Source organism: Cinclus cinclus, chromosome 12 (genome assembly GCF_963662255.1).
Source record: "Cinclus cinclus chromosome 12, bCinCin1.1, whole genome shotgun sequence".
NCBI lineage: Eukaryota > Metazoa > Chordata > Aves > Passeriformes > Cinclidae > Cinclus > Cinclus cinclus.
In genome coordinates, this window is record NC_085057.1 from 17,345,309 (window position 1) to 17,360,680 (window position 15,372).

The following is a 15,372-nucleotide window of genomic DNA, read 5'->3' on the forward strand; positions in this document are numbered from 1 at the left end:
AGTGTGAGACTAGCTCAAGTCTTCACAGTAAGGCGTTTTAAGGATCCCAAAACAGGTAATAGAAGAAACAACTTCCAGCCAGAGTGACTGGATCCAAATAAGACCCCCCCCACCCCCCAAAGCTCTGCCAAGAAGGAGCTGAGACTCACAAATTATTCAAACCACAGAGAAACCCTTTTGATTTGATTAATTCCCATAAACCAAAAGACACATTTATTTTATATGTCATGCACGAACATTGCTTCCAAAGGAGCATTAAAGAAAGTCCTAACAAAATGGAGATAAAATGGAGAGCAACCAAAGGAAATAAATAGTAGAGAGATTATATCTTTCCTTATAAGACAATATGCCAGGGTACAGAATGATGTGTAATAACACCTGGTGTTTCTGTGAAAGATTCCAAGTCACAGATTCTGGCTGCATAAGAACTGCACTGCAGGCCATAAAGGCAACGTCATGCCAGCATTATGAGGTTTGTGTTAAAAGCAGAGGATTTATTCTCTTTAAGAAAGAAGGGATAATAAAAATTCAGAACCATTTTAAGGCTGATGTTCAGTTTCTAGACTATAGGAGAGAGATGAGAGGCTCCCTGGCAAAATCCTCTGCACCACCAGGCTGGACAGTTGTATTTGTTTGAATATTTCTAGAGCAATAGGTATTTAGGAAAACACATTCTGTGGTCATTGTAAAATCAGATCATCACTCTTAGACACACTTAAAAGAGTAAATAGGAAGCACTTTCCATCACGTACAAGGGGAAAATTTCTGCTAATGCAACACATTTTCCTATTCACGATCATTCAGGAATGCTTTGGCAAATAACTTACACAACTACTCTTGCCTGGAAGTGCCTAAAAAAGCTTATAAACATATGATTTTCAGGTTGGATACTAACCTGAGAACAATCTGAAGTTGCAAGCACATTTTCTAATTTTTTAACCAAAATTGCAGGAAGTCCTTAGCTATAAATTAATGAAACAAGCTACTAAGGTATTAATAACATAATTATGGTAGAATTCACATAATCTCTTTAAGACATCTACCAGTTTAGGGCACTAGAGTCAGTAGTTCTGCTCCCAAAAAAAAAAAAAAAAAAAAAAAAAGAAAAAAAAAAAGAGAAATGCCTGCTTTGGCATAGACAGTCAGCTCCATTACCTTCCTCACTTTCCTCCCTTCCAAAATACTGTGTTGTTTTATATACAATATTTATTAGTGACTGCAAGACACCTGTCACATACTGTGATCATTTAAATAATTTTATATAAGACACAAATCAGGCAAACGAAAGACTCTGTTAAAGTTTAAAGTCCAACTGCAAACGCTGCCTCACGAAAATGAATATACCTGTACCAGTAAACACTGATTGCAAAACCAGACAACTATTTCCAGAACTCCACATGGGAGGAAAACACAGCCCAAAGTAATCTATTTTGGAACAAACAAAGCAGGCCGTATAAAAATACAGAGTATAATGCAAAGCATATTTATTAAACAAGCTATTAAATTACTAAAAACACAAGTGTCAGCTGACCAACAGTGAGTTTCCTCAGCACAGATTTATAATTTCGTACAATTCAGGGTATTTTAGAGTAACCAGACACTATTTGTTAAAGATAATACTGCTTACATCAATTGTCAACTTGTTTTATTACTCCAGTGTAAATTGTTTATGACTACTTGTTACTGTGTTAGTAGAAGCACTACATGATGAGGATTATTTAGATGCCTCTACTGTAAAAAGTAAAATCCATCTATTTTAAAAAAATGTAACCTCTCCCAATATAGTATTAAATCCTTCTAAGACTTCTAACACAGCAATATTTTTCAGAAAATGTTACATCCCTGCTCTTCTGTCAGTCCTTCAAAGCCAGTTATCCAGTACCATAAATTGATGTTGTCATGCAAAAAACCTCACATATTATAAATTTGAACATGCCAGGAAACTTGATACTTTGCTTTGGCAGTACCAATTGTTCCTTGCACATGTTCATGCACAAGTGTAACCAATCATCTAATGAGATCAGAGCTTCCTAATGCATTGCTTATAGATGCTTCTAGTGAATTCAGCCCTAAAAATTCAGTGTATTACTGTTCATTAGTAGAAGTTCCTCAGTAATTTCCTATGAGATTATATTAATTCCCATGCTACAAGGTCAATAAGCTCAACTGTTTTCAGTTGCTCAACATGTTCTTCCCAGGAGCTCTTAGCAAAACAAAGCAAAACATTGAAAACAGGCTGCACAAGATGTGGATTGCCAGAGTTTTGATCTTGTAATACCACCTACTAAATGGGAAGTAAATAGGGACCACACAACAAGGTTTAGGACAGAGGCAACAGAAAGCCCCACACAGGGCACAGCTCTGTCCTCCTTTGCTTTTTAAAACAGATTAGGCCTTGTGTCACTGTCTGCGGGGTCTCCTGACCTTGAGATCGCCACAACAGGACATTTAGGTGCTTTAGAGTTCAAGTCTTCCCAGCTCGAACACCGAAGAAGAGTCAGGAAGCCGTTTTCTGAGGTTTCCAAGGTTGTTTATTCTTTCTTATCTAAAAAATTCTTTCTCTAACTAACAGAGGTCTGTGTAGCACATTGATCCAAGGCACACTCTCTCTGCCCCTGGGCAGGACTTATCTTTTATACTATAAATTACGTACCTAATATTTACAATTACTTTCCAATACATGACACCTTTATTACACTGTCCAACTTTGTACCAAACCAATCCAGTGATGCTATCCTGACTCAGAAGATGGATGACATGAAGAAGAAACAACATACCAAGCCCAAAATCCTCCATCTTAACTTTAAACCCCCTAATATAAATATTTCTAAAAACTCACTTATCTACCTTCTAACAATCTAATTTATACTCTACTTAATCTTTTTGACTTGTAATTCTTCCTGCAATGTTGGCAATTTTTTCCAGGGACTAAAATCCAGTCCCCAGTGGTCTTGGACACTATACCAAGCCCTCTGAACCCCCTGCCTGAGGGGTCTTGAGTCACCCAGGGAAGCCAGGGGAACACCCTGGACTCCCACAGCCTTGTCCCAGCTCTGTTGATTTGATTTGATGGCCCCTTTTCCATAATCTGTAAAAACATACATTCCTGCAGGGACACGCTCCTGGAATGATTTTCCATTCCATGAAGAGCAGAACACCACCAAGAGCTTGGGCTGGAGGCTCTGCAGGAACAAGACCTTTACCATTTCAATTCACTGAGCTCTATACTGGAGACAGTGAATTTTCAGAGGAGTTCTGGCACAGGATAAATAAATCCAGCAGCCGCTACAGTCCCAATACTCAGGTAAGGAGCACCTTTGCAGATCACACATGGAATTCACAGGTGGCTGCTGACAGCAGTGCTGGGCTGCCAGTTAAGAGCTGAAAACTGGGAGCTAAGAGCTTCTGTGCCTACAATGGGACTTTGAAGTGCAGCCCAGCCTCGATGGCATTGCCTACAGCTGTTTCCTACCCACAGGCTCCATGAGGAACCTAATTACAACCTTCACAGTTCCTTGTTATATTAGACTGTGCACTCCCTTTTTTACTGTGCCCTCACTCACAGGAACAAACATCACCAGTGCTTATCTAAAACACAGAATTCCTTCAAAGTTGTCAACTGAGGGGTTTTAAATCTTGAGCTTGAGACATTTTTTCAGACATCTGATAGCAGGGCCAGACCTTTGCAATTCTATTAAGATCACACTTCCAACACAATCCTCAGGTCTAACTTCCCTAGCTTGGCTCCATTTGAGTTCCCTAAACCCTCTACAAACAAAATGCACTCTTACTTCCTTTATACGCTTCATATGGACCATTATAAATTTTGGAGGGAAAAGAAAAAAGAACTTGTCAAAAAAAACCCACCAAACACAAAGAACCCAATAATCTTTTATAGTAAGACTGTGAATTTAAGGAAAAGGCCAAGTAATTTAAAGTAATTTACACCTTCTTATTATCAGGGTCAGTCCATTCACCTCAAGGTCACTGGTGATATTTTCTACTTTATTCCAAGAATATTTTGACTAAAATTTGGAAATTTTACTTGTGTTCAGTAGACTATACTCGACTAGCTAAAAGCCCCTATATTTCATAAAATAATAGAACAGTCTTTCTTGTGTCTTCAGCTCAGAAACAAAATTGAAAAAGCTGACAAGTCTCCTAAGTTGAATGCAGTTAATGGAGATGGTGAAATTCCAAAGATTTTCATTGAAGAAAAGGATCCATCCAAGTTTAGCTAAAGAAAATAAATCAGTTTGAAGCCAACTCAGACTTCTAGCTTGACATACATCCCACTTTGTATCCTAACTGCATAAACAAAACGACCAAAAAGAAGAAAAAAAAAATCACAAATCAACATTAAAAGTAATTCCATCCAAAGCATTCTTAAAACCGAACAAAACATGCTGAAAATTCAATAAATTTTCACAACCTTTGAAACAAGAAGTCTTACATGAAGGATGCTAAATTTAATCCCCTCATTATCTGCCTTGTAAGGAAATTCCTGCCCCACCACAAATGAAAATGAAGATCAAACCACACAATTTAACTAAGATCACAAAGTATAGACTTGTTTTTCTCCAAAACAGCTCTTTCAATAAAACAGGAACTGAATGTTAATATATTCCATGGCTAGAGCTGCAACAGCCTCTGCAGCTCAATGTGCTTCAAATCAAGAGCTTTACCACAATTTTTCAAAGGACAGACTCTTCTGTCCTGCCACCATGGATTTTTAAATTCACCATGAGATTTTAGATCCCCTAAGTGCTTAAGAGACTTTGGGACACAATCAGTAGTAGAAAACAATAGAAAAATATCAGGTATGAAATTGATACTTTAATTTTTATCTTTGGATAAAATAGTTTTCTGTATGTTTTACTTACAGCTGTTACTAGAACAAAGCTTCCAAAAACATGTGCCATGTTCTTTGTCTTGTGCTTAAAAAATAAACATACTTTGTGGCAGCCAGTAACATTTTACTAACTGGTCATAACTAACTTGGTAGGGCTTTTTTCATCTCTCACTGTTTATGTATTCTATTAATTATGAAAAAAAAATACTGATTTTGATTTAGTGGTACAATGTAGATGTTCAACTATTTGTAGTACCATCAATCAAGGACAATGGAGTTTTAATTTCTCTCTTTCAACCTCTCCCTAGTATTCTGCATTCCCTACATAAATACATGACTGCTTTAATTTATTTCCAGTATTGCCAACTCCTACAATATCACTTTGGTCATGATTTCTGGTGCTTTTCTTTACACCCTGAATGTTAGAATTATGTATTATTTATCTTCTAAAACATATTCTCAATATTAGAGAGGAAACTAGAGAAGAAAAGGTTGAGCAAATCATCAGCTTCATGAAGATCAAAGGCAAAAAAAAATTAAACCTGTTGCTGCATTTTAAAAAAGATTACGATACTTCTAAGGCACTTTTTAAGAAGAACTTTTAAGAACTAGATTCTTCCTTGTGAACAGATTTTGAAATTAAGTAATTCTTTGGATAAATAATACACTTAAACCACTTCACAAAAAATAAAATTGTCCATTTTCTCAAATTTTTGCATATATCACAGGTATCATATAGCAGCAAAGGCAGATAACTGTACCTCCTTTCTTTAATTCCTCTTGAAACCTCAGAAAAATATTTTTCTTGTGTAAAATGGTTTATATTTCATGTCATACTTACCCTTTTCACAAGATTTATCAGCTTTTTCTATACAACATAGCAAAAAAGATGTTGGAAAGTTACTGCGAATGCTGAACTTCAACCATCACCTTACCAACAGCACAGTATAGAACAAATCCTATGCAGGAAGAAGACAGGACACAGACAGTGTGAGGGGGGGAAATAATGAAGATGTTTATAAAAGCTTGTTTATAGCACGTTTCCCCTTGATTTTGGTGAGGTTAATTTTTTTACTGTTTCTTAACTTCTTCCTCGGAGTACAAACCTTTTGCAGAACTGAATCACTGCAGCTGAACCCGCATTATGAACTAATAACCTCTGTAATAATTTTTGAAATCTTATTTAATATTTTTTAATGGGAGTTGGTAACTGAAAGAATCCTGCCAATTGTATTGAAGTGATTTGAACAAAAGGAGAAATTGCTTCACAGCCTTATGACACAGCATCCACAGCAAGTGATGATGTGGCACAAAGCAGTTTTTTAAATTTTACTGGCAAATCAGAAGAGGGACCAAGGCTGTTATTTTGTGTTGCCTTCCCACAAGGCTCCTTACCACAAAATATGGCTTAGACAGACCTTTTGTTCCTCCAGCTGGGGTAGGCTATGTCTCAGATGATTTCACCAGCACAAGAACTTGCTGCCCTCAAGAACTTGAACTTCTCAGACTTCCAAAGAGTAAGTTTTCTTGGTAAGCAGGAATAAAATGAACTGATTGTGTTATTTTTCAGTGAAGAGTGATTTATGCATGTTATATAATATATAGCTTTCAGCAAATAAACTGCTTACAAATACAGTTACTTAGCTCTGTCTACAGATAGTAGACAATCAAGCATTTAAGATTTTTCTATTTTTTTTTTCAACTTCGTATTTAAGTGTTTTATCATATTGTGTGCATCTGACCTGCATTTCCCATTATCAAGTTTCACCTGACATGAGTGTTTTGAAGCCAGTGAAATTCTTAGAAATGTTTCATGAAGAGGTGTCAGTATCTCAGTGCTTTGAGACACAACCTGCAAACCTGGCAGCACAGTTACTATGCTACAGGTAAGATACTCAGCTACAGCCAAAATACCAAAATGTCTCCCCAAAACCAGCTCCTCTCTCTCCATAAAACCTGTGGGAGACTTTGGTACATATTACTTCTTATTTATTATTTCATCTGACATGATGGGAATTCTCTTCACATTGTTCACATGACAAGTAGATGGATCCCATAAAGGCCTTATGCCAAAGTGAGAAGACTTTCCTGAGTTGTCCCTCCTGGTTTCCAAGGACAATTGCGGCACTGAGAACAAAAATTATTTATTGGAAACTTTGTGAATTGGAGTAGAAGTGCTGAGAGAATAGAACCAGAAGGTGAAGCTCAAATTCTGGACTGCAACTGAAGAGGGATGAATCAAAAAGAAACAAAGAGCACATAATAGGCAAGGAGGGCAGACTGGGATCTGTTCCACAAAACCAGAAGGCAGTTGCAGGAGTTAGAAACAGATTTTATATAGACATCAACTGGACTCATTAGAAAATATTCTGATATACACTGCCTGAAATGTGAAACCCAGTGAATTCTCCTGAAGCACAGAATTGCTTATCAACCCGGCACAGTGCATTCATGCAGCACTACTGTGATGTGATATGTGTGTGTGTATATATATATATATATATATCTACACACACATATATATGTATATTTATGCAGGCTGCTCTGTGTCTCTGCTAATTGATTAATTAGCCCAGACATCCTACAGTGCTGCAGGGATATGGAATCCCTGGCTTTGCTAAGGACCTACCTGGAATGCAATTCCTGACTCCAGTCAAACCTGGCTTTAAAGTTTTCATCAGTTATGAAACCTGAGTGCATTCAAATGCAAAGTTAGATATGCAGGTTAGCAATGCCACATGGTGACACCCAGCCCCTGGCACACACAGGTTCTGTGTCACATAGCACCATTACAGTGATGCATCAAATTCCAAGAGTTTTTAAACTACTTTTCCACTTAGAATTCTCTCTTTTCTGTTCAAGTTCATAGAATACATCACATGTTAGGTAATCACCACTAGGAATTATCAGAGATGGCCACTTGTCTCATCTCCTTTGTTACAGATACTGTGCAAATAATAAACAAATATTCACAAAGAGTCCCTTGGGTACAAAACATACATGAAAATAAAGAGACTGACTGCTTTTCTCTCTCTGCTTCAAGATTCTTGTACTATACTGAGCAAAGTCTCAAATTTTTCCATTACTTCTGTGGTTTGACCTGCAATGTAACATTTCGACTCATTGCTGCTTAAATTGAACATGATTCACTTGACATGATTAACAACCCTCATTCTGACAAATAACAAGGTTCCTTTGACTGCATAAAGTACTCTAAAATGTTAGAACTGGCTTTGAGCACCAGAAATTTGACCTGCTTTTCACACCATCAGGATTTCATCTCAGAAGGGTACTTGGAAAGTAAATTAGTTCACATCTATAAAGAACATATGGTTACAGAAGCAGAGGAAGACTACAAAGAAAAGTTACCACTAAAGATTTTATTCCATGTGCTATGCACGATGGTTAAATTTACTAGCTTTAAATAAATGATGGGAACAGAAAAATCACATTATATCATCATTAACACTGTACTAATTTAGTTACGTTTTTCTGGAAAGTAGAAAAACAACACAAAATGCCACAGAACATACAATTTGCAAAGCCACGTAAATTTCTACTTTACATAATATACACTATTTCCAAGTAATCTATTTTAATGCTCTCTTTATAGAAACAATCCTGTTACGGTACCCTTCAGTACCAAGCACAGCAGAACTGGAAAGCTGTTCCTTGTCTGTAGTCAGACCTGAAAACCTCTGTTTACTTCAAGGACAGTAAATTTGTTTATGCTTTTTACATGGAAGGTACAGATCAAAACTTGGGTTTCCTAGTAATGTAACAAACAGTGTTGCCAGAAAAAGGCATTATTCTGCTTACTTCATTATATACTGCTCCTTCTTCAAACTTTTGTGCTATTTACTTTATCTAAAACTTAATGTTTCTTCTCATCAACAGATCACAACATATAAATTTAAATATGGGGATTCTGTGCCACCTATCAATCCTCCACCTCCTCTGGGCTGCTTTGGTCTTTTGTCAGTATGAAGACTATGATTTTGAGGATGAATATGGTGGGGAGCCAGATAATCAACCTCCATATTATTTTAACCCAAACACCCAAGCTGAAGTTCCTCATTTTCCTTTCCCAGTTGAGTGTGCCAAAGAATGCTTTTGTCCACCAGCTTTTCCCTTATCCATGTACTGTGATCACCGGAAACTCAAGACAATACCAAACATCCCCAGTCATGTCCAACAACTTTATCTGCAAAACAACAACATTGAAGCTGTGCCTGCAGGACCATTCACCAATGTTACCTTTGTAAGGGAAATCAACCTCAGCTACAACAATATTAAATTCCATATGATTGACCACGGTGTTTTTGCAAAGCTTTCCAACTTAGTGCAACTTCATTTACAACATAATAAATTAGAAGAATTTCCATTCCCTCTGCCCAGCTCTCTAGAGAGACTCCTCCTCGGTTTCAATAAAATTTCCCGCTTACCTGGAAAGGCATTGGAAGGATTGCCCAACATGACCATGCTTGATCTTTGCAGCAACTTACTTGATGACTCAGTATTCGAAGAAAAACCCTTTACAAACATGAAAAATTTAATGCAGCTCAACTTATGCAACAACAAGTTACAGACAATGCCTCCTGACCTGCCACCATCACTTCGACATCTTTCTCTTGAAAATAACTCCATTTCTCATATTCCAGAAAACTATTTCAACAGACTTCCCCAAATCATTGCTCTAAGAATGTCCCATAATAACCTGCACGACATTCCACACAACACCTTTAATCTACCCAACCTTCTAGAACTTAATCTTGGACATAACAAACTGAAGCAAGTGTTCTACATTCCAAGAAGTTTGCAGCATTTGTACATTGAAGACAATGAAATTGAAAGTAGGTTGATGGTTAAACTTCATAAAAAGCAATAAACTGAGTGGATTTTGGCATTGGTTGTGGGAGGAGTGTGGGGAGAATATCATGCTATATGCTTTGAGATGCAATATAAACACACCCTCAGTCATTTGAGACCAATTTGAAATTAGAGAGCATTTAATTTTTGAAGCTTTCCTCTAATTCACAGTTCTTTGTAAAAGTTAATACCAGCTTTTCATGCAACAGCTAAAATGTTTTTGAAAATTGCTTCTGATTTGGTAACTGATAAAAACATACAGAGAAAAGGAATTATGAAAATATTTAATTCACATAAAACAGTAATTACAAATTCCTTACCTCACAACCTTATATTCTGCAAGCCCCCAAACTGGTACGGTTGTCATTTACAAAACTGATTTAAAACATACAGAAGGGTTATATTACTGTGCACCACAAAAACATTTTTAAGTTTCACTTTTGCAATAGTCTAAAGCATAACCACTTTCTGCATTTGAACTAGTATTTTTCACTCTCTTACAGACATCAATGTTACTGTGATGTGTCCAACTCTGGACCCACTGAACATCAAGCAGTTAACCTACATACGGGTGGACCAGAACAAGCTCACGAGCCCCATCAGCACCTACGCCTTCTTCTGCTTCCCTCTCATCAGAACCATTTATTATGGAGAGCAAAATGTCACAGTCAGCAGGGCAACTGAGCTCAGAACACCAGTGTTCCGGCGCTTTCTAACACCAGAGGAATTCCAGGAAGCAGAAGACAATCATGAAACGCTCAATCAAGAAACTGAAGAAGATCATGAAGCAGAAGACAGCTATTTTCATCCTTATTATCACTGAAGTAATCATTGTTAATAAGTATATATGGAAACTTTTCATTAGTCTGGGTTATTCATATCTATCCTAGAATAATTGGGCACTTTGGCATATTCAAGATGCATGTATAAAGTGGAGATAGGAGTTTAAAGTAGTTAAATGTTCTATTATTGGTGCAGTAAAAAACAGTACTAGGAACAAAGAGCACTCACCTGAGTGTTAGATAAAGGTCTGACACATAACCTGGGTTGATGATGGGCTCAGCTTTGGGTGAGCAGCTCAAGTGAAAGAAATTTGACCTGAAAAGCTTCTGTGTTCTAAACTGACCCAATTGTGAAATTACTAAAATACAAATCAGTGTCATAATTCAATAGGAACAAACAATTAAGGCAAAAAAATCCATCCAGCTCTACATCCTACTGTTGACAGCAGAAGCAAGGAGATGCACTAGAGAAAAGGACAAGAGACTGAGATTATAAAATACTTCCACAAGGCTCCTCCACATCTCCCAGAATACAGATCTTCCAATTTCTAATTGGATGAGGACATCACAAATATGGAGCTTCAAAACTTCCCCACATTATGTTTCAAGTGTCCTGACAAGCTGTATTATATTATTCACTTCTTTGGCTGTCCTTTGACTATCACAACCTTTCAAAGGAGATTTCAGCTTACTACTAGCACAGGCAATAAACAATCTTTCACCAAGCTGCTGGGATCTAGGGAAAAGCATGTGCATGAACACAACCAAACCTTAGCATTTATATTTTCCCTATGCTTCAGCCCATGTTATTTTAGACAACACGTAGAAATGTAATGTAATCTTTGCATTTAGAATTATTCATCAAGTAGAACAGGAACAAATAGCACAGCAAGTTTTTAAAACTATTCATTTAGAGTATCCCTCTGCACAGCTAATACCAATTAGCTGTATTCTGCTTCAAAGTACAATCAACATTGCTTTTAAATTACCTGAAGAACACTTTCAGCTATGTAAATTTTTGTTATATCTTACACCTAGAAACAGATTAAGATAACTACAGGGGAAGATAACACTACAGAGCACTTTATTGCCCTTTTTTAATCACTTGTTTATTTTTCAGCACTTTTTCCCTAACAGAGCTTTACTAGCTGTGGGGAAAAAAAGAAAATCCCAATTTTCAACAGCAAAATGAAATGCAAGTGATAGATCCATACATCATACTACCAACTTTGCATAATTCTATGTAGTCTTTTTAGTTCTGCATTTTAAGTACAATATAATCAGATTTCTATCAGAATTTGAGAAATTAGGCAGGTTTCCTTTTTTCTCTTAGAATTTCAGGGGTTTTTTAGGTCCATCTTCATATCTATGGTTTCTGATGTATCAACTGAAATATTAAGAAACTGAAAATACTTAATGACTTCATTTTAAGAGAAAGATTTATTGTAAAGCTATGAATACAAACTTTAAGAATATATGTAGTCTTCAAGGATAACTGTTTTTAAGAATTTGTGGGTACAAAATTTATTCTATTGTTATTAATTTGTGACTCTTCAGCCAACTAACTTGAGAAGTCTGCTCCTCTCTCCTTCCCCTTTTTCTTGTCTGCATTCTGAACAGATCCAGTATTCATAGCCAACTATTTTATGGTCATCTCACTAATTCACAGTGCTACAGAATTTTTCTGCTTTTTAAAAGAAAGCATTAATGTTTATCACCTGCAAACACCTCTGGGTTTCTGAATAAGGAACACATGCATGTATTCATTCTTCATTTAAGTACTCAATATTATTTATGTACAGTATATGCAAGAATTTAGATAAAGCTATAACTTTATTGTTTTATTAATATATACAAGTAGTATATTAACCTTAAAGAAACTTTCAACTATTTCAGATTTTAAGTGAATGGTGCACAAAATGCAAATCTAAAATAAGAGGCTTTTTTGAAAGGCTTGCTCATCTTAAAAAATAAAAGTACACTATCTTGCCATAGTATGAATATTACATCTTTTATCACAAACTTTCTGCTTTTTAAAGACATTTATGAAACAAAGCTTAGCTTTAGTCTTAAAATAGAAGTCAAAATACTGATGTTATATGCATTTCTCAAACTGGAAATTTTTGAAAACTTCAGAGCACTCTTATTATACTTGTTTCATTCATGTAATTTGTACATGAAACTTGCATTACAAGCAGAACTATTATAACTGACTTTTCTTTCAATTAGTATTATCATATCATCAGTAGCACATAGGACACTTATTACAGAAAGGCTTTTACAGTGGACAGGGAAGTAAAGACTTGGTAGCCTTAGAGAAATGAGAATTTACAATAAAGTACTGGATTAATGGATATCTAGCTGAGTGCAATTTGCTCTGGTAACATAGGGTATGCCTTCTGTAAAAGTCATTATGCTTTTACCTTGTGAATATGTTGGAGTTCTCTGAGGGAATCATGAAGGATGTGGAAAAGGGAGATCCTGGTCCAAACAGCCTACAAAAACTCCTTAAGGTTTTTAAGGAAATTAAATTGTCACAGTTTAAAGGCAACATGATGAACAAAAATCAAATAAAATATGAGAAACAGCCAAAGAATAAATGGTCAGTTCTTACTGTGGAGGGGAACCCACTGGTGGGAACTTTGCAAAGGCCCCGTGCTGGAATTTATTCCATTTAAAATGCTAGCAAGAGATAGACAAACCAGGTTGAGAAATGAGATGCCAACAATGTGTTGCTAAAGTATGGCTGCAAAAGTGCTCAGGATGCTAAAACAGCCAGTGGAGCTCATCACTGTTAAATGAGAAGTGATGTCCATGGAAATGAAGCTCTTAGTTCCACATTAAAACTAACGAAGGATGACCTCACCAACATCACTCAGAGCAAGACTCAGTAGTGCTTCAGTAGCAAGAGGTGCTCAATGAAAACACTGGCTCAGTGCCCATGAGTCATAAAAGGGAAACTAAAATGTAGAGAGTAACTGGAGACAAATGGAAAACAAGAGACATCAAGACACTGCCATAAATCTGTGGCTCAGCCAGACATTAACTGCAGTATTGACTTCCAAAGCCTCAGGTAGCTGGTGTAACTACATAGGGCATGACTGGAAAAGGATTGGAGAAAGTCACCAAAGGTAAGGACTGGCTTCTAGATCAACAACATGGAATGAACTAGGGCTCACCAGCTCAGCAAAGAAATGGCTGAGGGGGGATACAGAAGATACTCACAAAATAATGAGGTGCATTGACAGCAAGGGTCTAGGGACTGTCTGCCCCAGTACAAGGGCAGGAGCCATCAAATGAAGCTCACATGTCCCATGTACCTGAGGACATGGTGGATGCAGCAGCAATTTTAGGCACTTGTTGAGAAAAGACTAGAACAGTAATTGTGTTCCTAGGAAGAGATCCATTAAAGGTTGCTAAACAAAACACAGTAGGTACAAAAGCACTGCAAATAGCAGAAGAATGGAAGAACATTTGAAGACAGGCTAGAGACAAGGACTGTATGTGAGTGCTCTATTCTCTGTCTTCCCAAAGCATCTGTTTATGGGCATTGCTGGACACAGGATATTGTACACCAACCTTTATAATTAGTTCCACACTGAGTCCTATGTTCTCACTATCCTGACCCGTGGTAATGTGCTGGTACTGCTGCTCACTACTAGTGCTTCATACCGTATAAAACATACTTGCTTCATGTTTGCTCTGGTACTTATTTTCAGATTATACTGTGTTTTTAAAGGAGGAAATAGGTTTATGAACTAAGAACTAAACACGCTATTTATTTCATCAGTAACAACAAAACCTAACAATCAAATAGCTTAATGAGTTTGTTTACAGCACAATCAGAAAATACAGAAACAAAGCTTGATCTGGGTTTTAACTCTGCCTCTCCATGAACACTTCAGGTAAAGCATCAGCCACAAGATGTTATTATAAAAGACAAAAGAAAGAGAAGTAACAGTAGATTAATCCAACTATCTGTATTTCTTCCTTTAGCCCAAAAATGTGGTAATGTATTTTGCTTTTTCCCAGATAAATATTTTTGATACTTTGCTTCAGTACTCTGATAATAAAAGTTATGTGGATGAGGACAGAAGCTCCTTATAGAAAACAGATGTTTTACAGTTCACGTTTTCTGACTAAGTTTAACACACTTATATTCCACTTTTACAATACAAATCCATTTCCTTCTTTGTTGCCCAACCTGATCATTGTGAGCTATAAGCATAGGCATTTCCTACCTGAGAAGCAGTAAAGGGGAACATACTGTATTTTTAACCAAAAAAAAAAACACATTGAAGAGATTTCACAATTGTTTTTAGTACTGCTGCAAGAGTAAAAATTATTCAGCTATAAGCCAGTTTGAGTATATATACACTATTGAAACTTATGGAATTCCACAAATACAAACATTTTTAATGTTTTTAACTATTTTGCCCAAAATTTATATTTCTAACAACTAATTAATTTAAAAGGAAAATAAATAGAAACACAATCTTGCAATTAATTGCATTAATTAGTAATTTACAAAGACAAAAAAAATAATCAACCTTTCCCTATTCTAAAAGTACAACACAAGGAAAATAGATAAATGTGAAGATGAGCCATGAACAGATGCTATGAACAACACAAGGAACACATGCCTGGAACATTGAAGTAAAATATGGATAAGGTCAATGATTCTTGGAGCCCTGACTCAAATGTCCCTGTGGACATAGTAACAGCTCTCAACAAATGATGGTATTGTCATAAGGAAGTAATGCCAATTTTGGAAGGAATTCTAAGAAATTATAATAAATCGCAGTAGGTTGGCTTTTGTTTCAGGATATAACTGATGTCATATAGCAAAGTTCAAGAGAACATGTGTTT

At 36.4% G+C, this 15,372-nt stretch overlaps 2 protein-coding genes across 2 annotated transcripts in view; one reads left to right on the top strand and one right to left on the bottom strand.

Moving 5' to 3' along the window:
- The window catches only part of CENPP (centromere protein P), a 116,242-nt gene that overhangs the window by 71,529 nt on the left and 29,341 nt on the right, over positions 1-15,372 (bottom strand). The gene's annotated exons all lie outside the window — the stretch shown is intronic.
- Positions 6,152-10,544, top strand: OMD (osteomodulin). Its single transcript, XM_062500957.1, is given in 4 exon segments — positions 6,152-6,174; positions 6,176-6,382; positions 8,750-9,705; positions 10,225-10,544. Coding segments are annotated over 4 exon segments (1,506 nt in total).